At 40.6% G+C, this 22,251-nt stretch overlaps 1 protein-coding gene across 2 annotated transcripts in view; it reads right to left on the reverse strand.

Moving 5' to 3' along the window:
* LOC139759794 (DGAT1/2-independent enzyme synthesizing storage lipids) overlaps positions 1–22,251 on the reverse strand; it is a 66,900-nt gene that overhangs the window by 18,033 nt on the left and 26,616 nt on the right. The window contains exons 3-5 of one of the 2 annotated variants that reach the window (XM_071682260.1): positions 16,797–16,935; positions 14,141–14,250; positions 13,585–13,752 (exon numbers count right to left, since the gene is read on the reverse strand). In XM_071682260.1, the coding sequence (XP_071538361.1) occupies positions 13,585–13,752; positions 14,141–14,250; positions 16,797–16,935 (417 nt within the window). Of the gene's footprint in view, positions 1–13,584; positions 13,753–14,140; positions 14,251–16,796; positions 16,947–22,251 lie in introns of both variants that reach the window. The other variant, XM_071682261.1, reaches the window with a different exon arrangement.

Consider the following 22,251-nt stretch of genomic DNA (forward strand, 5'->3'; position numbering starts at 1 on the left):
CACACATGGAATAACAACCCCCTCCCCCCTCATGTGTGCGAGATAGCGCTAGGAAAAACACCAAATGCCACATTCGTTCCCACTCAGTCTCTAGCTGTCATGTAATAATGCACCGAAACCACAGCTCCCTTTCCACATCCAGGCCCCACAAACTTTGCATGGTTTACCCCAGACGCTTCACATGCCCTGGTTCAATCCACTGACAGCACGTCGACCCCGGTATACCACATCGTTCCAATTCACTCTATTCCTTGCACGCTTTTCACCCTCCTGCATGTTCAGGCCCCAATCACTCAAAATCTTTTTCACTCCATCTTTCCACCTCCAATTTGGTCTCCCACTTCTCCTCGTTCCCTCCACCTCTGACACATATATCCTCTTGGTCAATCTTTCCCCACTCATTCTCTCCATGCGACCAAAGCATTTCAAAACACCCTCTTCTGCTCTCTCAATCACACTCTTTTTATTTCCACACATCTCTCTCACCCTTACATTACTTACTCGATCAAACCACCTCACACCACATATTGTCCTCAAACATCTCATTTCCAGCACATCCACCCTCCTGCGCACAACTCTATCCATAGCCCACGCCTCGCAACCATACAACATTGTTGGAACCACTATTCCTTCAAAACATACCTATTTTTGCTTTCCGAGATAATGTTCTCGACTTCCACACATTCTTCAAGGCTCCAAGAATTTTCGCCCCCTCCCCCACCCAATGATTCACTTCCACTTCCATGGTTCCATCCGCTGCCAGATCCACTCCCAGATATCTAAAACACTTCACTTCCTCCAGCTTTTCTCCATTCAAACTTACCTCCCAACAGACTTGACCCTCAACCCTACTGTACCTAATAACCTTGCTCTTATTCACATTTACTCTTAACTTTCTTTTTTCACACACTTTACCAAACTCAGTCACCAGCTTCTGCAGTTTCTTACATAAATCAGCCACCAGCGCTGTATCATCAGCAAACAACAACTGACTCACTTCCCAAGCTCTCTCATCCAAAACAGACTGCATGCTTGCCCCTCTTTCCAAAACTCTTGCATTCACCTCCCTAACAACCCCATCCATAAACAAATTAAACAACCATGGAGACATCATACACACCTGCCGCAAACCTACATTCACTGAGAACCAATCACTTTCCTCTCTTCCTACATGAACACATGCCTTACATCCTCGATAAAAACTTTTCACTGCTTCTAACAACTTGCCTCCCACACCATATATTCTTAATACCTTCCACAGAGCATCTCTATCAACTCTATCATATGCCTTCTCCAGATCCATAAATGCTACATACAAATCCATTTGTTTTTCTAAGTATTTCTCACACACACTCTTCAAAACAAACACCTGATCCACACATCCTCTACTACTTCTGAAACCACACTGCTCTTCCCAAATCTGACGCTCTGTACATGCCTTCACCCTCTCAATCAATACCCTCCCATGTAATTTACCAGGAATACTCAACAAACTTATACCTCTGTAATTTGAGCACTCACTCTTATCCCCTTTGCCTTTGTACAGTGGCACTATGCAAGCATTCCGCCAATCCTCAGGCACCTCACCATGAATCATACATACACCATGAATCATAACCTTACCAACCAGTCAACAATACAGTCACCCCTTTTTTAATAAATTCCACTGCAATGCCATCCAAACCTGCTGCTTTACCGGCTTTCATCTTCCGTAAAGCTTTTACTACCTCTTCTCTATTTACCAAATCATTTTCCCTAACCCTCTCACTTTGCACACCACCTCGACCAAGACACCCCACATCTGCCGCTCTATCATCAAACACATTCAACAAACCTTCAAAATACTCACTCCATCTCCTTCTCACATCACCACTACTTGTTATCACCTCCCCATTTGCCCCCTTCACTGAAGTTCCCATTTGCTCCCTTGTCTTACGTACTTTATTTACCTCCTTCCAAAACATCTTTTTATTCTCCCTGAAATCTAATGATACTCTCTCACCCCAACTCTCATTTGCCCTCTTTTTCACCTCTTGCACCTTTCTCTTGACCTCCTGCCTCTTTCTTTTATACCTCTCCCACTCATTTGCATTTTTTCCCTGCAAAAATCGTTCAAATGCCTCTCTCTTCTCTTTCACTAATAATCTTACTTCTTCATTCCACCACTCACTACCTTTTCTAATCAACCCACCTCCCACGCTTCTCATGCCACAAGCATCTTTTGCGCAATCCATCACTGCTTCCCTAAATACATCCCATTCCTCCCCCACTCCCCTTACCTCCTTTGTTCTCACCTTTTTCCATTCTGTACTCAGTCTCTCCTGGTACTTCCTCATACAAGTCTCCTTCCCAAGCTCACTTACTCTCACCACCCTCTTCACCCAAACATTCTCTCTTCTTTTCTGAAAACCCCCACAAATCTTCACCTTTGCTTCCACAAGATAATGATCAGACATCCCTCCAGTTGCACCTCTCAGCATATTAACATCCAAAAGTCTCTCTTTCGTGCATCTATCAATTAACACGTAATCCAATAATGCTCTCTGGCTATCTCTCCTACTTACATACGTATACTTATGTATATCTCGCTTTTTAAACCAGGTATTCCCAATCACCAGTCCTTTTTCAGCACATAAATCTACAAGCTCTTCACCATTTCCATTTACAACACTGAACACCCCATGTATACCAATTATTCCCTCAACTGCCACATTACTCACCTTTGCATTCAAATCACCCATCACTATAACCCGGTCTCGTGCATCAAAACCACTGACACACTCATTCAGCTGCTCCCAAAACACTTGCCTCTCATGATCTTTCTTCTCATGCCCAGGTGCATATGCACCAATAATCACCCATCTCTCTCCATCAACTTTCAGTTTTACCCATATCAATCGAGAATTTACTTTCTTACATTCTATCACATACTCGCACAACTCCTGATTCAGGAGTAGTGCTACTCCATCCCTTGCTCTTGTCCTCTCACTAACCCCTGACTTTACTCCCAAGACATTCCCAAACCACTCTTCCCCTTTACCCTTTAGCTTCGTTTCACTCAGAGCCAAAACATCTAGGTTCCTTTCCTCAAACATACTACCTATCTCTCCTTTTTTCTCATCTTGGTTACATCCACACACATTTAGACACCCCAATCTGAGCCTTCGAGGAGGATGAGCACTCCTCGCGTGACTCCTTCTGTTTCCCCTTTTAGAAAGTTAAAATACAAGGAAGGGAGGGTTTCTGGCCCCCCGCTCCCGTCCCCTTTAGTCGCCTTCTACGACACGTGAGGAATGCGTGGGAAGTATTCTTAATCCCCTATCCCCAGGGATAGGGGATTAAGAATATATATATATATATGTATATATATGTTAATGTGCTGAGAGGTGCAACTGGAGGGATGTCTGATCATTATCTTGTGGAGGCTACGGTGAAGATTTGTATGGGTTTTCAGAAAAGAAGAGTGAATGTTGGGGTGAAGAGGGTGGTGAGAGTAAGTGAGCTTGGGAAGGAGACCTGTGTGAGGAAGTACCAGGAGAGACTGAGTACAGAATGGAAAAAGGTGAGAACAATGGAAGTAAGGGGAGTGGGGGAGGAATGGGATGTATTTAGGGAATCAGTGATGGATTGCACAAAAGATGCTTGTGGCATGAGAAGAGTGGGAGGTGGGTTGATTAGAAAGGCTAGTGAGTGGTGGGATGAAGAAGTAAGAGTACTAGTGAAAGAGAAGAGAGAGACATTTGGACGATTTTTGCAGGGAAAAAATGCAATTGAGTGGGAGATGTATAAAAGAAAGAGACAGGAGGTCAAGAGAAAGGTGCAAGAGGTGAAAAAAAGGGCAAATGAGAGTTGGGGTGAGAGAGTATCATTAAATTTTAGGGAGAATAAAAAGATGTCCTGGAAGGAGGTAAATAAAGTGCGTAAGACAAGGGAGCAAATGGGAACTTCAGTGAAGGGCGCAAATGGGGAGGTGATAACAAGTAGAGGTGATGTGAGAAGGAGATGGAGTGAGTATTTTGAAGGTTTGTTGAATGTGTTTGATGATAGAGTGGCAGATATAGGGTGTTTTGGTCGAGGTGGTGTGCAGAGTGAGAGGGTTAGGGAAAATGATTTGGTAAACAGAGAAGAGGTAGTGAAAGCTTTGCAGAAGATGCGGCAAGGCAGCAGGTTTGGATGGTATTGCAGTGGAATTTATTAAAAAAGGGGGTGACTGTATTGTTGACTGGTTGGTAAGGTTATCTAATGTATGTATGACTCATGGTGAGGTGCCTGAGGATTGGCGGAATGCGTGCATAGTGCCATTGTACAAAGGCAAAGGGGATAAGAGTGAGTGCTCAAATTACAGAGGTATAAGTTTGTTGAGTATTCCTGGTAAATTATATGGGAGGGTATTGATTGAGAGGGTGAAGGCATGTACAGAGCATCAGATTGGGGAAGAGCAGTGTGGTTTCAGAAGTGGTAGAGGATGTGTGGATCAGGTGTTTGCTTTGAAGAATGTATGTGAGAAATACTTAGAAAAGCAAATGGATTTGTATGTAGCATTTATGGATCTGGAGAAGGCATATGATAGAGTTGATAGAGATGCTCTGTGGAAGGTATTAAGAATATATGGTGTGGGAGGAAAGTTGTTAGAAGCAGTGAAAAGTTTTTATCGAGGATGTAAGGCATGTGTACGTGTAGGAAGAGAGGAAAGTGATTGGTTCTCAGTGAATGTAGGTTTGCGGCAGGGGTGTATGATGTCTCCATGGTTGTTTAATTTGTTTATGGATGGGGTTGTTAGGCAGGTGAATGCAAGAGTTTTGGAAAGAGGGGCAAGTATGAAGTCTGTTGGGGATGAGAGAGCTTGGGAAGTGAGTCAGTTGTTGTTCGCTGATGATACAGCGCTGGTGGCTGATTCATGTGAGAAACTGCAGAAGCTGGTGACTGAGTTTGGTAAAGTGTGTGGAAGAAGAAAGTTAAGAGTAAATGTGAATAAGAGCAAGGTTATTAGGTACAGTAGGGTTGAGGGTCAAGTCAATTGGGAGGTGAGTTTGAATGGAGAAAAACTGGAGGAAGTGAAGTGTTTTAGATATCTGGGAGTGGATCTGGCAGCGGATGGAACCATGGAAGCGGAAGTGGATCATAGGGTGGGGGAGGGGGCGAAAATTCTGGGGGCCTTGAAGAATGTGTGGAAGTCGAGAACATTATCTCGGAAAGCAAAAATGGGTATGTTTGAAGGAATAGTGGTTCCAACAATGTTGTATGGCTGCGAGGCGTGGGCTATGGATAGAGTTGTGCGCAGGAGGATGGATGTGCTGGAAATGAGATGTTTGAGGACAATGTGTGGTGTGAGGTGTTTTGATCGAGTGAGTAACGTAAGGGTAAGAGAGATGTGTGGAAATAAAAAGAGCGTGGTTGAGAGAGCAGAAGAGGGTGTTTTGAAGTGGTTTGGGCACATGGAGAGAATGAGTGAGGAAAGATTGACCAAGAGGATATATGTGTCGGAGGTGGAGGGAACGAGGAGAAGAGGGAGACCAAATTGGAGGTGGAAAGATGGAGTGAAAAAGATTTTGTGTGATCGGGGCCTGAACATGCAGGAGGGTGAAAGGAGGGCAAGAAATAGAGTGAATTGGAGCGATGTGGTATACCGGGGTTGACGTGCTGTCAGTGGAGTGAATCATGGCATGTGAAGCGTCTGGGGTAAACCATGGAAAGCTGTGTAGTTATGTATATTTGCGTGTGTGGACGTATGTATATACATGTGTATGGGGGGGGTTGGGCCATTTCTTTCGTCTGTTTCCTTGCGCTACCTCGCAAACGCGGGAGACAGCGACAAAGTATAATAAAAAAAATAAAATAAAAATGTATATATATATGTATATATATATATATATATATATATATATATATATATATATATATATATATATATATATATATATATATATATATATATATATATATATATATATTTTTTTTTTATACTTTGTCGCTGTCTCCCGCGTTTGCGAGGTAGCGCAAGGAAACAGACGAAAGAAATGGCCCAACCCCCCCCCATACACATGTATATACATACGTCCACACACGCAAATATACATACCTACACAGCTTTCCATGGTTTACCCCAGACGCTTCACATGCCTTGATTCAATCCACTGACAGCACATCAACCCCGGTATACCACATCGCTCCAATTCACTCTATTCCTTGCCCTCCTTTCACCTTCCTGCATGTTCAGGCCCCGATCACACAAAATCTTTTTCACTCCATCTTTCCACCTCCAATTTGGTCTCCCTCTTCTCCTCGTTCCCTCCACCTCCGACACTTATATCCTCTTGGTCAATCTTTCCTCACTCATTCTCTCCATGTGCCCAAACCACTTCAAAACACCCTCTTCTGCTCTCTCAACCACGCTCTTTTTATTTCCACACATCTCTCTTACCCTTACGTTACTCACTCGATCAAACCACCTCACACCACACATTGTCCTCAAACATCTCATTTCCAGCACATCCATCCTCCTGCGCACAACTCTATCCATAGCCCACGCCTCGCAACCATACAACATTGTTGGAACCACTATTCCTTCAAACATACCCATTTTTGCTTTCCGAGATAATGTTCTCGACTTCCACACATTCTTCAAGGCCCCCAGAATTTTCGCCCCCTCCCCCACCCTATGATCCACTTCCGCTTCCATGGTTCCATCCGCTGCCAGATCCACTCCCAGATATCTAAAACACTTCACTTCCTCCAGTTTTTCTCCATTCAAACTCACCTCCCAATTGACTTGACCCTCAACCCTACTGTACCTAATAACCTTGCTCTTATTCACATTTACTCTTAACTTTCTTCTTCCACACACTTTACCAAACTCAGTCACAAGCTTCTGCAGTTTCTCACATGAATCAGCCACCAGCGCTGTATCATCAGCGAACAACAACTGACTCACTTCCCAAGCTCTCTCATCCCCAACAGACTTCATACTTGCCCCTCTTTCCAAAACTCTTGCATTTACCTCCCTAACAACCCCATCCATAAACAAATTAAACAACCATGGAGACATCACACACCCCTGCCGCAAACCTACATTCACTGAGAACCAATCACTTTCCTCTCTTCCTACACGTACACATGCCTTACATCCTCGATAAAAACTTTTCACTGCTTCTAACAACTTTCCTCCCACACCATATATTCTTAATACCTTCCACAGAGCATCTCTATCAACTCTATCATATGCCTTCTCCAGATCCATAAATGCTACATACAAATCCATTTGCTTTTCTAAGTATTTCTCACATACATTCTTCAAAGCAAACACCTGATCCACACATCCTCTACCACTTCTGAAACCACACTGCTCTTCCCCAATCTGATGCTCTGTACATGCCTTCACCCTCTCAATCAGTACCCTCCCATATAATTTACCAGGAATACTCAACAAACTTATACCTCTGTAATTTGAGCACTCACTCTTATCTCCTTTGCCTTTGTACAATGGCACTACGCATGCATTCCGCCAATCCTCAGGCACCTCACCATGAGTCATACATACATTAAATAACCTTACCAACCAGTCAACAATACAGTCACCCCCTGTTTTAATAAATTCCACTGCAATACCATCCAAACCTGCTGCCTTGCCGGCTTTCATCTTCCGCAAAGCTTTCACTACCTCTTCTCTGTTTACCAAATCATTTTCCCTAACCCTCTCACTTTGCACACCACCTCGACCAAAACACCCTATATCTGCCACTCTATCATCAAACACATTCAACAAACCTTCAAATTACTCACTCCATCTCCTTCTCACATCACCACTACTTGTTATCACCTCCCCATTTGCGCCCTTCACTGAAGTTCCCATTTGCTCCCTTGTCTTACGCACTTTATTTACCTCCTTCCAGAACATCTTTTTATTCTCCCTAAAATTTAATGATACTCTCTCACCCCAACTCTCATTTGCCCTTTTTTTCACCTCTTGCACCTTTCTCTTGACCTCCTGTCTCTTTCTTTTATACTCAATATATATATATATATATATATATATATATATATAAATATATATATATACGAATAAAGTGTATATGAACACGCACCTTCATAGAACATACAAACCTCCAACAGCCAGGATCGAACCTGGGACCCCTTGTGCAAGAGGCAGGCATGCTAACCGCTAGGCTAAGGGAATGTATAATAGGAAACAACTATTCGAAATACTAAGTACTCGAATACCCTTGTCTCACAATGGTGAGCAACGGGGTCTATCGGTTGTTTCCGAACAGAACACACAGCCAGCTGATAGCGTTTTACCGAACCTAACTGTACAACGCGGAGTTATATGAATACGAATAAAGAGTATATGAACGCGCACCTTCATAGAACATACAAACCTCCAACAGCCAGGATCAAACCTGGGACCCCTTGTGCAAGAGGCAGGCATGCTAACCGCTAGGCTAAGGGACTGTATAATAGGAAACACCTATTCGAAATACTAAGTACTCGAATACCCTTCGTCTCACAATGGTGAGCAACGGGGTCTATCGGTTGTTTCCGAACAGAACACATAGCCAGCTGATAGCGTTTTACCGAACCTAACTCCACGTTGTACAGTTAGGTTCGGTAAAATGCTATCAGCTGGCTATGTGATCTGTTCGGAAACAACCGATAGACCCCGTTGCTCACCATTGTGAGACGAAGGGTATTCGAGTACTTAGTATTTCGAATAGTTGTTTCCTATCATACAGTCCCTTAGCCTAGCAGTTAGCATGCCTGCCTCTTGCACAAGGGGTCCCAGGTTCGATCCTGGCTGTTGGAGGTTTGTATGATATATATATATATATATATATATATATATATATATATATATATATATATATATATATATATATATTTTTGCTTTGTCGCTGTCTCCCGCGTTTGCGAGGTAGCGCAAGGAAACAGACGAAAGAAATGGCCCAACCCACCCCCATACACATGTATATACATACATCCACACACGCAAATATACATACCTACACAGCTTTCCATGGTTTACCCCAGACGCTTCACATGCCCTGATTCAATCCACTGACAGCACGTCAACCCCGGTATACCACATCGATCCAATTCACTCTATTCCTTGCCCTCCTTTCACCCTCCTGCATGTTCAGGCCCCGATCACACAAAATCTTTTTCACTCCATCTTTCCACCTCCAATTTGGTCTCCCTCTTCTCCTCGTTCCCTCCACCTCCGACACATATATCCTCTTGGTCAATCTTTCCTCACTCATTCTCTCCATGTGCCCAAACCACTTCAAAACACCCTCTTCTGCTCTCTCAACCACGCTCTTTTTATTTCCACACATCTCTCTTACCCTTACGTTACTTACTCGATCAAACCACCTCACACCACACATTGTCCTCAAACATCTCATTTCCAGCACATCCATCCTCCTGCGCACAACTCTATCCATAGCCCACGCCTCGCAACCATACAACATTGTTGGAACCATATATATATATTTTTTTTTTTCAAACTATTCGCCATTTCCCGCGTTAGCGAGGTAGCGTTAAGAACAGAGAACTGGGCCACTGAGGGAATATCCTCACCTGGCCCCCTTCTCTGTTCCTTCTTTTGGAAAATTAAAAAAATTGAGAGGGGAGGATTTCCAGCCCCCCGCTCCCTCCCCTTTTAGTCGCCTTCTACGACACGCAGGGAATACGTGGGAAGTATTCTTTCTCCCCTATCCCCAGGGATGATATATATATATATATATATATATATATATATATATATATATACACATATATGTGTGTCTGTTTGCATGTGTGTGTGCGTTTGTGTGTCAGCTTGTAGGATTTCTTGTTTAAATGAAAATTATATATTACCATGTTTTTCTAGTGGTATCACATCTTACATTTGCAAGCCTATTTTCTGTTTACTTATCCTGATTTATCATACATTTATCACATAAGGCAATAATAAAAAATTCATATTGTTGGTTCAGTGGTATGACCAACAATAAATCACATTTTACAGTAATACTGGAACAACTAATTGATACTTAAGTCTCTCCCTCTCCTCTGCCTCCCTACCTCTCCTTCCAAGAATATCCCTTTTTCCCCTTTGTGTGGTTAACCTAGGCCTATATATGGTAATACTGGAAGGATTCAGTTGGCTCATTCATGGTAAAAAAAACTGCTGGCATTACTGAGTGACTGGCAGTTGGCATTATGACACTGTTGTGTCTCTTCTGTCACGTCTCCCCCTCTCATCTTCCAAGTGTACCAACTTTCTTCTGTTTCGGTTGTTTTTGATCCTTTCTAATAGGCTTTTAAGCATATCGCTCCACAGAGGAAAGTTACAAAAGAGGCAGGTACTAGAGCAATACTGCCATTCTGTAGTACGAATACTGGCCGAGGAGAAATAAAAACTGGTCATGGATGCCTCACCCAATTGTTTCCAAAATTCAGACCTAGAAGCAGGGAAGAGTCTGGTATATGGCAACTGTTTTTTCAAAAAACAAATTGTTAAGAGCTACCTGATGACAAAGATCAACCCATCATATTCGTGGATAAGACGTCTCACCCAATAGGTTCTAAAACTCAGATCTAGCAGCACGGGAGAGTCTGTTATATAGAAAAAGTCTTTTCACAAAACCAAAGTGTTGGGAGCTACCTGATGGTAAAGATCAACCACTCATGTTCATGGATAAGTGGGTTGATCTAATAGCCCATGATAACAAGCAAGCTCCCTGCTTCAACCAATATACCATGACATATTGGGGAAGGGACCATCCCAAATGATAAAAAAATTGAAGTAATCCCTTGCACAGACCAACAGTTCTTCCTTAAAATGGGGGTTCAAATAGACTTTTTTTCTGGGGCATCTTTGGCTGTGGTGTCTGTACCTTTTTTGATGTCAATGCACAAATCGAGATCATCTCTCTTCCCTAAGGCTTGCTACTGATTGTAGCACAGCTCTGAAGCTGCAGGAGCCCCTGGAAAAGGAGTCCAGGGGTTACATAATAATTATAATAATAATAATAATAATAATAACAATAATAATAATAATAATAATAATAATAATAATAATACATGCAGGAGGGTGAAAGACATGCACAGGATACAGTGCACTGGAGCAATGTGGTATACAGGGAGCGACGTGCTATAAATGGACTAAGTCAAGGTGTACGAACCAGCTGGGGGTACCAAGAAAAGGCCTGGTTGTGGACAGCAGGCTGTGGTTTTGATGCATTACACATGACAGCTAAAAAATTTCTTTGTCTGTTCCTGGTGCTACCTTGCTACTGCAAGGAAATTCGATGAAGTATAAAAAAAATATAATAATAAGTACAGGGACAGTTGAAACATTTGTTCTGTTCTTGGTTTAGAGTTTCTAGAATGAAATTTACCTTTTCCCTTAGTTATTCTTCTGGGAAAAGTTCTTCATAGCTAAAAAGTATTTACGGTTTAGTAACACAGTTAGCCTATAAATGGGCCAATTATCTCAATGCATACATAAGGTCCTTTTTTAAGGCCACCTCAGCTTTGTAAGACCTCAGCCTCATATCTTGTTCTCTGAATTTATATGTATGATTTTTCTCAAGCCTTCTACAGGCAAAAGTTTGGAGTATGCCAACATATGACTTTTTACATAACAACTGCCATTATATTCATATCAGCACCAATCAGTCTGAAATAAACTTATCCTCCTTGAAAAATCTGATGTCTCGAAAATGACTTACACCTTATGTTTAAAGTTCTTCCTCAGCCTGTATCACAACATGATAAGGCTAGATACACAGCTGACTCTTGAAAGTGCCCTTCATGAACCCCTATCTCTAGGTTTGATGTTATCCCAGAAGCAGCTGCTGACTGGACAAGAGTGGAGGAGGGTATACAATGAGAGGACAGTTCCTAGCACCTTCGGGTCACATATAAGGGGTGAGAAAAGGCTGATGCCTCTACAATGAGTAAGGAAAGTAGGAAGTATCCTGAGCCATGTAATTCCAGGAATATATCTCATGCTCATTAGGAAACTTTCTTTGTTAGAAAAGATTTTACAGTTTTAAAAACCTAAACATTTTCATGAGCCCAAACCCTTCAATAAAGCACATTTGTGTATATCATAAACTCATAATACCAAATATCTATCAAGATCAAGTATGCCTTACTCAGTCTATTCTTTAAATCCATCACCTCCCTCTTAAAAGTATGTTTCTGTACATCTGCATTGTATTTACAGCTTGACAATATATTGTCTTGTTTGTATCTCATGTACAGTATGCTATCCAAAATTTTTAGAGCTGTTACCATTTCTTTCAACACTGCAGGTAAAAAGAAAAACAGTAAACCCTAACAAGAAATCCTTGTATTCACAGCCAGAAAATATGTTCTCTAAGTCTGGTTTGTAACTCATGTATGTTATCCAAATTAGTAGCTATTACCAATACTTACAACACTACTGGTAAAAATGAACAACAGTGAACCCTAACAAGAAATGCTTGAGCCAACAAGATACATGTGCTTGTCAGTGATGGTGACTGGCTTGAAACAAAATTACTTATGGGTGGATCTTCAAATAACTCTGCATCAAGCAGAGGACCTAGTCTTTACAATGCTCAAGCATAAGTTATCTGTCTAAATGTCTATGGTATATCTAATCACTTTTCCATGCATTTCAAGCTGTGTAGTACATGTAGGATCTCCCTTAAGCATTCACATACTGACTACGTTCACATATTTGTGTCAAGATGTAACAAAAAGATGTGGAACATTTGTATAAATAATCTTGCAAAATGGTCTGACTATTAAGTTGCTGTAGGAGTCTTCACTCGATCAAACTAAGGAACGGGCTGAATAGAGTATGTATGAAGTCAGTGTATGTAAGAAATAAGAGCAGAGTGTTTATTATAAATTAAAGACAATATAAGTCAATCTCCCTCATCCTGAATGTATTTGTGCAAATGGCATATTTCAAAATATTTTCATATAGTTTACCACCAATGCTGTGTCTCTGTATAAAATAAAACAAGTTCAACAGAAGAAGAAACTGTCATCTTCATGTCTTCCTCTCTTATGAGAAGTCAAACATGTAGCACACACATATCCCCCACCCACTTAGTGCTGGACCTGGCCAACACAAAGTTTATAATATAACCTCCTGTGCACATTACTTCTGAATACAGAGTAATCATTTCACTAAGGAAAAATACTTTCTTTCAGAGTGTATGGTGAAATTTCTGGTCCATCCCCGCTCTTTATGGGTTAACCTGTTCAAGAAACAATTACAATAACTATTTCAATGGTATTTTCTTGTGTCTGAAATCATTATAGTGAACTACATTATTCAACACTCTCCTTATCAGATCATTTACATAAATCAGATTCACCATCACATATTCCCTTTAAAGATATGGTACAGATGATTATATATTCTGCTCTTTACTAATGTAAAACCTATTCCTTGAAAGATACGGTACAGATGATTTCATATTCTACTTTTATTAGTACTTTATATTTCACTTTTATCACTACAAACCAACTGTAAATGACAAATATGAACTCCCACCTATATATGAAATGTAAGACCTGAGCATCTGCAAACAGCCAACTAACCTGGCACTTTCTCTAAGAACCTGTCTCCCACGCAGTGTATCAGCCGCCCTTTTACGATGATAGTTCGGGCAACCAGGTAGTAGACATCAATGGGAATGGCACCATGATAGTAGATAATGAGGCAGCGACCATTATCAGGAAGGTTCTCCAAACCCTTTACATCATACCCTATTATGATACATTCTTATACAATAAACAGCACAGGCTTGGAAGAAACAGCATGATATACATCATTATTCACATGAATCTTAAAACCCAGGGATGTCTAAATCATTTGATTATCATAATCTGCAGCACACTTTTTTCAATTATATCATATCTATTCATTAAATCAAAATTTATAAAATATATTTTCATATTAGAAGATTAATGATGTCATTAATTTGAGAAAGCATACAGCGAACTAAGTATATCCACACCAGTACAATATTACAGTACCACAGATAAGTAAAATAATGATGAGCCATATTAACCATGTAAAGAAGTGGTTAGATTTATCTCCAGTAAGTATGATCACTTTATTTTCTATGCTAAGTATCCTTGCAATACTATTTACCATGCCATATGTAGCCATGAGCATCCCATACAAGAGATATCAGGTAACGGCCCCCAGCCCAAGGGTCGCGGTGCTCCAGCGTTTCATGCAGGACATCATACACATTCTTTCTACAAAATAAAAGGATAAGGGTAATCTAGAATTACTTTCACTAACTTTTAAAGTCAAAAGCAGCCAAAAAGACAAAGGCTTCTTTGTATGTATTTTCTCTATCATATATTTCTACAAGTTTACAAAAGAGTGCATTTCACTAATCACATAGGTAATCCTCTTTCATTATGATACTTACTCAAACTAATACTTCACCTACGACCAAAAGCATAATCACAAGTTACTCCTATGTGTCTTTCCAAGTACTGTCTATATATTGTTAACCTACCCACCTAAAAACAGTTGAATGCAAATACTAATTACAGTTTTGTCACTTATTCATTGCAACACTGGTAACACTGCAACTGAGAAGTCACCCTCAATGGGTTTATCAGCAGAGAGATGAGCAGAGTAATGTTGAAGACCTAGAAAGAGCCCATTTTACTCTGATCCTGGAATGCAGTCTTGAAGCTGTAAGAGCTCCATAAAAGGAATCCTTGTGTTGGATAATTAACTAACTCAAACATATCCGTCTGAGCTACATTTTGTGTACTTTCTTTCATCTTTTGCCCCTTGTGAGTACTTGCAAAGGAAACTTACATTCTTTTCACACATCACTCACCTTAGTGCACATAGACAAAGCCTGTTCCACTTTTAAGACAGTAATACCCAAAAAAAAAAAACCCAGTGTAATATTCCAAATAAAGCTGTTACCTTCTCTGACAAAGATATATAAAGAGCCAGCAATCAGAATGTTTGAGGATGGTGCATACATGATACAAACAGATATATTTAGAGAAAACTCTTATCAGTATTCATTTATCTTTAATTAGATTTCACACATTTTAATATTCATATTTAAAACAATTCCACAGTAAATAGTGCATTCTAGTTTTACACTTCTACTAACAGCAGCTTATAAAACTTATAATTCTGTACATTATGCGATTCATAATCTTAAAATTTTGCTACACTTATTTGATTCTTGATACTATATATGCAGTGATACCCTTCCAAACCATTTTATTCTATACCAACCAGAAACCACCAATTCATAAGTGGAAATAAAAAGTTTACCACTGTTTCACACTTCAGCAACCTATATTTAATGATACCCACTCACCTAACAGAGTACCTAAACCCACATAAAAACTTTATTAAAAAAGCACTAAACAACTGTCATCCCTATCCAGTCTTAATGAACACTCTACCTGACAGATTCCCATCTTATACTACGCTCCCTAAGCATTTACTGATTACATTACTCGTCTGTGGTCTGCACATTATTTACATATCCAACATTACAAACACTGTTTCAATATAACACAAGAAGGACCCCTCATAACCAGGATACAATTTACAAACTGAAGACACTAGCCACTCCTCAACTGTTCTAAACACCCTTTGAAGACATGCCCACTTCACTTCTTGATCTGTGGTACCGTCCAGTTGACATGGCCAGTTCCCTGATAACTGAAAGGGATCCTGAGGTAGGAGGGTAAATTAAGGTTCACATTTTGTTCATTTATCCACAACTAAAGAACTCTAGTGCTGCTAATTAGCCTTTAGTGCCTCATCATTAACAGGCCACTGGTAGAGGGCAGGTCTAGTGCAGTGTTTGCATAGGTAACTTTTTTCTTTTTTCTTTTAAACTATTCGCCATTTCCCACGTTAGCGAGGTAGCATTAAGAACAGGTAACACCTGTACTAATTTTTCTTATTCTTTCTTTCTCTACTTTCCTTTCCTTCTTATATCATCTGGGCTACTTCAATGTCTGGGCAGAAATCATTCATATCACATGTATTTTTTTTCTTGGAATGAACTAAGAAAGATTCTTTGGTATATTGGTTACCCACAGCCACCAACAGAAATATGAGGGTAAGATGAGTAAAGGAACTGCCTCTTCTCACACTGATTTTCATTATCTTTTACTCTGATCACAATATCAATGGAACGCATCACAGTTTTGCTTATACTGTAATCTGCACAATCCCTAAAAGGGTACTACGGGACATCCCTGCCCTTTGCCTCTCTGCAATGTTCTTTACTATAGGTGGTTTTTCCCTACCTGAAGTCCTCAAAAGAAAAGTAAAAATGGAATCCTCCCCAAACACTATATCTCAACTGTTAATCACCTCCACACCATCTTGTTGACTTAATGACAATGCTTGAAATATTTGCTGAAAAATTAACATTTTTGGTATGGCTTACACAGAAGTAGATACTACTTGTCAGCACTGCTAATGAAGAATGCATAAATGATGCAGACTGCTTCAGTGATTGTATGCAAGTTGGAAGGAAAGGATAGCATGGCAAGACAGCATGAAATATCAGTGAAAAAGAACTGTAGAGGAAGAGAAAAGGGAAAATGAAAATATTTGAGGGATGCGTATAAAATGTGGGGCAAATCACTAAATACTAATTAGTATGGGTGTAAATGTGGCAAAATATAGCCAAAATAATGCTTCTATGAGTAACCAAACTCAAATGATGTACAACTATCAAATCTACAGAAAAAATGAATAACTAAGATATAAACTATTATTTCAGAGAACATTTTCTCACCTCCTCTGGTATATGTATAGTAGGAATGCAGAGAAGTAAAGCAAAATCAGTATCATGGATGGCAAGATGAACACCACTAGGATGGCAGGGTAGACAAGAGACCATACCCACTGCAGATACAGCAAGTCCAGCTGATGGCCTGTAATGATACTAGATTTCATGATTCTATTAAATGAATGTAATTGCCAAATCAAGTCTCACTACCCCAAGGATCTTCTTTGGTAGCAAACATATTTCTTTTTGTTCCTCTAAATAATGACTATGGTAAAAACTAGAGGATAACAAGTCCCCTTCATGGGCATCTGAATCATCAAATGCAAACAAAGAAACAAAAGTCAATACTACAGACTATAGGATCATCATTTACTCAAAGTTTCTACTGAATTGTGATTTCCTAAAAACATTATCACTCTAACTTCAACAACTCCATGTATATTTAGTCAATATTCACAAGAAGATTCCCTTCTGTACCTAAAGAAGTAACTCTCAAGAATTGCTTCATGTACAACCTAGATTTTCCCTTCAAGGCCTTTGTGGCTGAAAATGCACAGTTGCTGTATGTGTTATTTGTCTTGTTAATCCAAATTAGTACAAATCTTTAATCATTGCATTTTCTTTTTCCGTTTCATAATTCTCTCTATATCTAAAATTTGGGTTGGCCTTGATGTGGACTTCTGTCCATAACTGGAGCCTTAACTGCGTAATAAATATATACACATGTACATATTCATTCTTGCTGCCTTCATCCATTCCTGCAGCCATCCTGCCACACATGAAATAGCCCCCCCCCCATGTGCGGTAGCGCTAGGAAAAGACAAAAAGGCCAAATTCGTTCACACTCAGTCTCTAGCTGTCATGTGTAAAGCATCGAAACTACAGCTTCCTTTCCACATCCAGGCCCCACAAAACTTTCCTTGGTATACCCCAGATGCTTCACATGCCCTGGTTCAATCCATTGACAGCAAGTAAACCCCAGTATACCATATCATTCCAATTCACTCTATTCCTTGCATGCCTCTCATCCTCCTGTATGTTCAGGCTCGATCACTCAAAATCTTTTTCACTCCATCCTTCCACCACCAATTTGGTCTCCTGCTTCTCCTCGTTCCCTCCACTTCTGACACATATACCCTCTTTTCAATCTTTCCTCACTCATTCTCTCCATGTGACCAAGCCATTTCAGCACACCCTCTTCTGCTCTCTCAACCACACTCTTTTAATTACCACACATCTCTCTTATCTTTTCATTACTTAATCAAACCACCTCACACCACATATTGCCCCCAAACATTTCATTTCCAACACATCCACCCTCCTTCACACGACCCTATCTATAGCTCATGCCTCGCATCCATACAACATTGTTGGAAACACTTTTCCTTCAAACATACCAATTTTTTCTCTCCGAGATAATGTTCTCGCCTTCCATCCATTCTTCAATGCTCCTAGAACCTTTGCCCCCTCACCCACCCTGTGACTCACTTCCGCTTCCATGATTCCATCCGCTGCTAAGTCCACTCCCAGATATCTAAGACACTTCACTTACACCAACTTTTCTCTATTCAAACTTACATCCCAATTAACTTGTCCCTCAACCCCAATGAATCTAATAACCTTGCTCTTATTCACATTTACTCTCAACATTCAGCTTTCACACACTTTTCCAAACACAGTCACCGACATCTGCAGTTTCACACTTTAATTAGCAACCAGGGCTGTATTATCGGCAAACAACAACTGACTCACTTTCCAAGCCCTCTCATCCCCTTTCTCCAAAACTCTTGCATTTATCTCCCTAACCACTCCATCCATACACAAATTAAACAGCCATATATATACATTTATTTATTTATTTATTTTGTTTTGTCGCTGTCTCCCGCATTTGAAAGGTAGTGCAAGGAAAAAGACGAAAGAAATGGCCCAACCCACCCCACATACACATGTATATACATACACGTCTACACACTCAAATATACATACCTATACATCTCAATGCACACATATATATACACACACAGACATATACATATATACAGCTCATGTACATAATTTATACTGTCTGCCTTTATTTATTCCCATTGCCACCTTGCCACACATGGAATAACATCTCCCTCCCCCCTCATGTGTGCAAGGTAGCGCTAGGAAAAGATAACAAAGGCCCCATTCGTTCACACTCAGTCTCTAGCTGTCATGTACTAATGCCCGAAACCACAGCTCCCTCTCCACATCCAGGCCCCACACAACTTTCCATGGTTTACCCCAGATGCTTTACATGCCCTGATTCAATCCATTGACAGATCGTCGACCCCGGCATACCATATCGATCCAATTCACTCTAGTCCTTGCAAGCCTTTAACCCTCCTGCATGTTCAGGCCCCGCTCACTCAAAATCTATTTCACTCCATCCCTCCACCTCCAATTTGGTCTCCCACTTCTCCTCGTTCCCTCCACCTCAGACACATATATCCTCTTGGTCAATCTTTTCTCACTCATTCTCTCCATGTGCCCAAACCATTTCAAAACACCCTCTTCTGCTCTCTCAACCACGCTCTTTTTATTTCCACACATCTCTCTTACCCTTACATTACTTACTCGATCAAACCACCTCGCACCACATATTGACCGCAAACATCTCATTTCCAGCACATCCACCCACCTGCACACAACTCTATCCATAGCCAGCGCCTCGCAACCATACAACATTGTTGGAACCACTATTCCCTCAAACATACCCATTTTTGCTTTCCGAGATAATGTTCTCGACTTCCAAACATTCTTCAAGGCTCCCAGGATTTTCGCCCCCCTCACCCACCCTATGATTCACTTCCACTTCCATGGTTCCATCCGCTGCCAGATCAACTCCCAGATATCTAAAACACTTCACTTCCTCCAGTTTTTCTCCATTCAAACTTACCTCCCAATTGACTTGACCCTCAACCCTACTGTACCTAATAACCTTGCTCTTATTCACATTTACTCTTAAATTTCTTCTTTCACACACTTTACCAAACTCAGTCACCAGCTTCTGCAGTTTCTCACATAAATCAGCCACCAGCGCTGTATCATGAGCGAACAACAACTGACTCACTTCCCAACCTCTCTCATCCACAACAGACTGCATACTTGCCCCTCTTTCCAAAACTCTTGCATTCACCTCCCTAACAACCCCATCCATAAACAAATTAAACAACCATGGAGACATCACACACCCCTGCCGCAAACCTACATTCACTGAGAACCAATCACTTTCCTCTCTTCCTACACGTACACATGCCTTACATCCTCGATATAAACTTTTCACTGCTTCTAACAACTTGCCTCCCACACCATATATTATTAGTACCTTCCACAGAGCATCTCTATCAACTCTATCATATGCCTTCTCCAGATCCATAAATGCTACATACAAATCCATTTGCTTTTCTAAGTATTTCTCACATACATTCTTCAAAGCAAACACCTGATCCACACATCCTCTACCACTTCTGAAACCACACTGCTCTTCCCCAATCTGATGCTCTGTACATGCCTTCACCCTCTCAATCAGTACCCTCCCATATAATTTCCCATGAATACTCAACAAACTTATGACTTTGTAATTTGAGCACTCACTCTTATCCCCTTTGCCTTTGTACAATGGCACTTTGCAAGCATTCCGCCAATCCTCAGGCACCTCACCATGAATCATACATACATTAAACAACCTTACCAACCAGTCAACAATACAGTCACCCCCTTTTTTAATAATTTCCACTGCAATACCATCCAAACCTGCTTCCCTGCTGGCTTTCATCTTCCGCAAAGCTTTTACAACCTCTTCTCTGTTTACAAATCATTTTCCCTAACCCTCTCACTTTGCACACCACCTTGACCAAAACACCCTATATCTGCCACTCTATCATCAAACACATTCAACAAACCTTCAAAATAATCACTCCATCTCCTCACATCACCACTACTTGTTATCACCTCCCTATTAGCCCCCTTCACTGAAGTTCCCATTTGCTCCCTTGTCTTACGCACCTTATTTACCTCCTTCCAGAACATCTTTTTACTCTCCCTAAAATTTAATGATACTCTCTCACCCCAACTCTCATTTGCCCTCTTTTTCACCTCTTGCACCTCTCTCTCTCTCTCTCTCTCTCTCTCTCTCTCTCTATATATATATATATATATATATATATATATATATTTTTTTTTTTTTTTGCTTTGTCGCTGTCTCCCGCGTTTGCGAGGTAGCGCAAGGAAACAGACGAAAGAAATGGCCCAACCCACCCCCATACACATGTATATACATACGTCCACACACGCAAATATACATACCTACACAGCTTTCCATGGTTTACCCCAGACGCTTCACATGCCCCGATTCAATCCACTGACAGCACGTCAACCCCGGTATACCACATCACTCCAATTCACTCTATTCCTTGCCCTCCTTTCACCCTCCTGCATGTTCAAGCCCCGATCACACAAAATCTTTTTCACTCCATCTTTCCACCTCCAATATATATATATATATATATATATATTATCCCTGGGGATAGGGGATTAAGAGTACTTCCCACGTATTCCCTGCGTGTCGTAGAAGGCAACTAAAAGGGGAGGGAGCGGGGGGCTGGAAATCCTCCCCTCTCGTTTTTTTTTTTTTTTATTTTCCAAAAGAAGGAACAGAGGGGGGCCAGTTGAGGATACTCCAAAAAAGGCCTAGTCCTCTGTTCTTAACGCTACCTCGCTAACGCGGGAAATGGCGAATAGTTTAAAAGAAAAGAAAGAAGAATATATATATATATATATATATATATATATATATATATATATATATATATATATATATATATATATATATATGTATATATATTTGTTGAATATGTTTAATGACAGAGTGGCAGATATAGGGTGTTTTGGTCGAGGTGGTGTGCAAAGTGAGAGGGTTAGGGAAAATGATTTGGTAAATAGAGAAGAGGTAGTAAAAGCTTTACAGAATATGAAAGCCGGCAAGGCAGCAGGTTTGGATGGTACTGCAGTGGAATTTATCAAAAAAGGGGGTGACTGTATTGTTGACTGGTTGGTAAGGTTATTTAATGTATGTATGACTCATGGTGAGGTGCCTGAGGATTGGCGGAATGCTTGCATAGTGCCATTGTACAAAGCCAAAGAGGATAAGAGTGAGTGCTCAAATTACAGAGGTATAAGTTTGTTGAGTATTCCTGGTAAATTATATGGGAGGGTATTGATTGAGAGGGTGAAGGCATGTACAGAGCATCAGATTGGGGAGGAGCAGTGTGGTTTCAGAAGCGGTAGAGGATGTGTGGATCAGGTGTTTGCTTTGAATAATGTACGTGAGAAATACTTAGAAAAGCAAATGGATTTGTATGTAGCATTTATGGATCTGGAGAAGGCATATGATAGAGTTGATAGAGATGCTCTGTGGAAAGTATTAAGAATATATGGT

Source organism: Panulirus ornatus, chromosome 34, assembly GCF_036320965.1.
Source record: "Panulirus ornatus isolate Po-2019 chromosome 34, ASM3632096v1, whole genome shotgun sequence".
In the NCBI taxonomy this organism is placed as follows: Eukaryota; Metazoa; Arthropoda; class Malacostraca; order Decapoda; family Palinuridae; genus Panulirus; species Panulirus ornatus.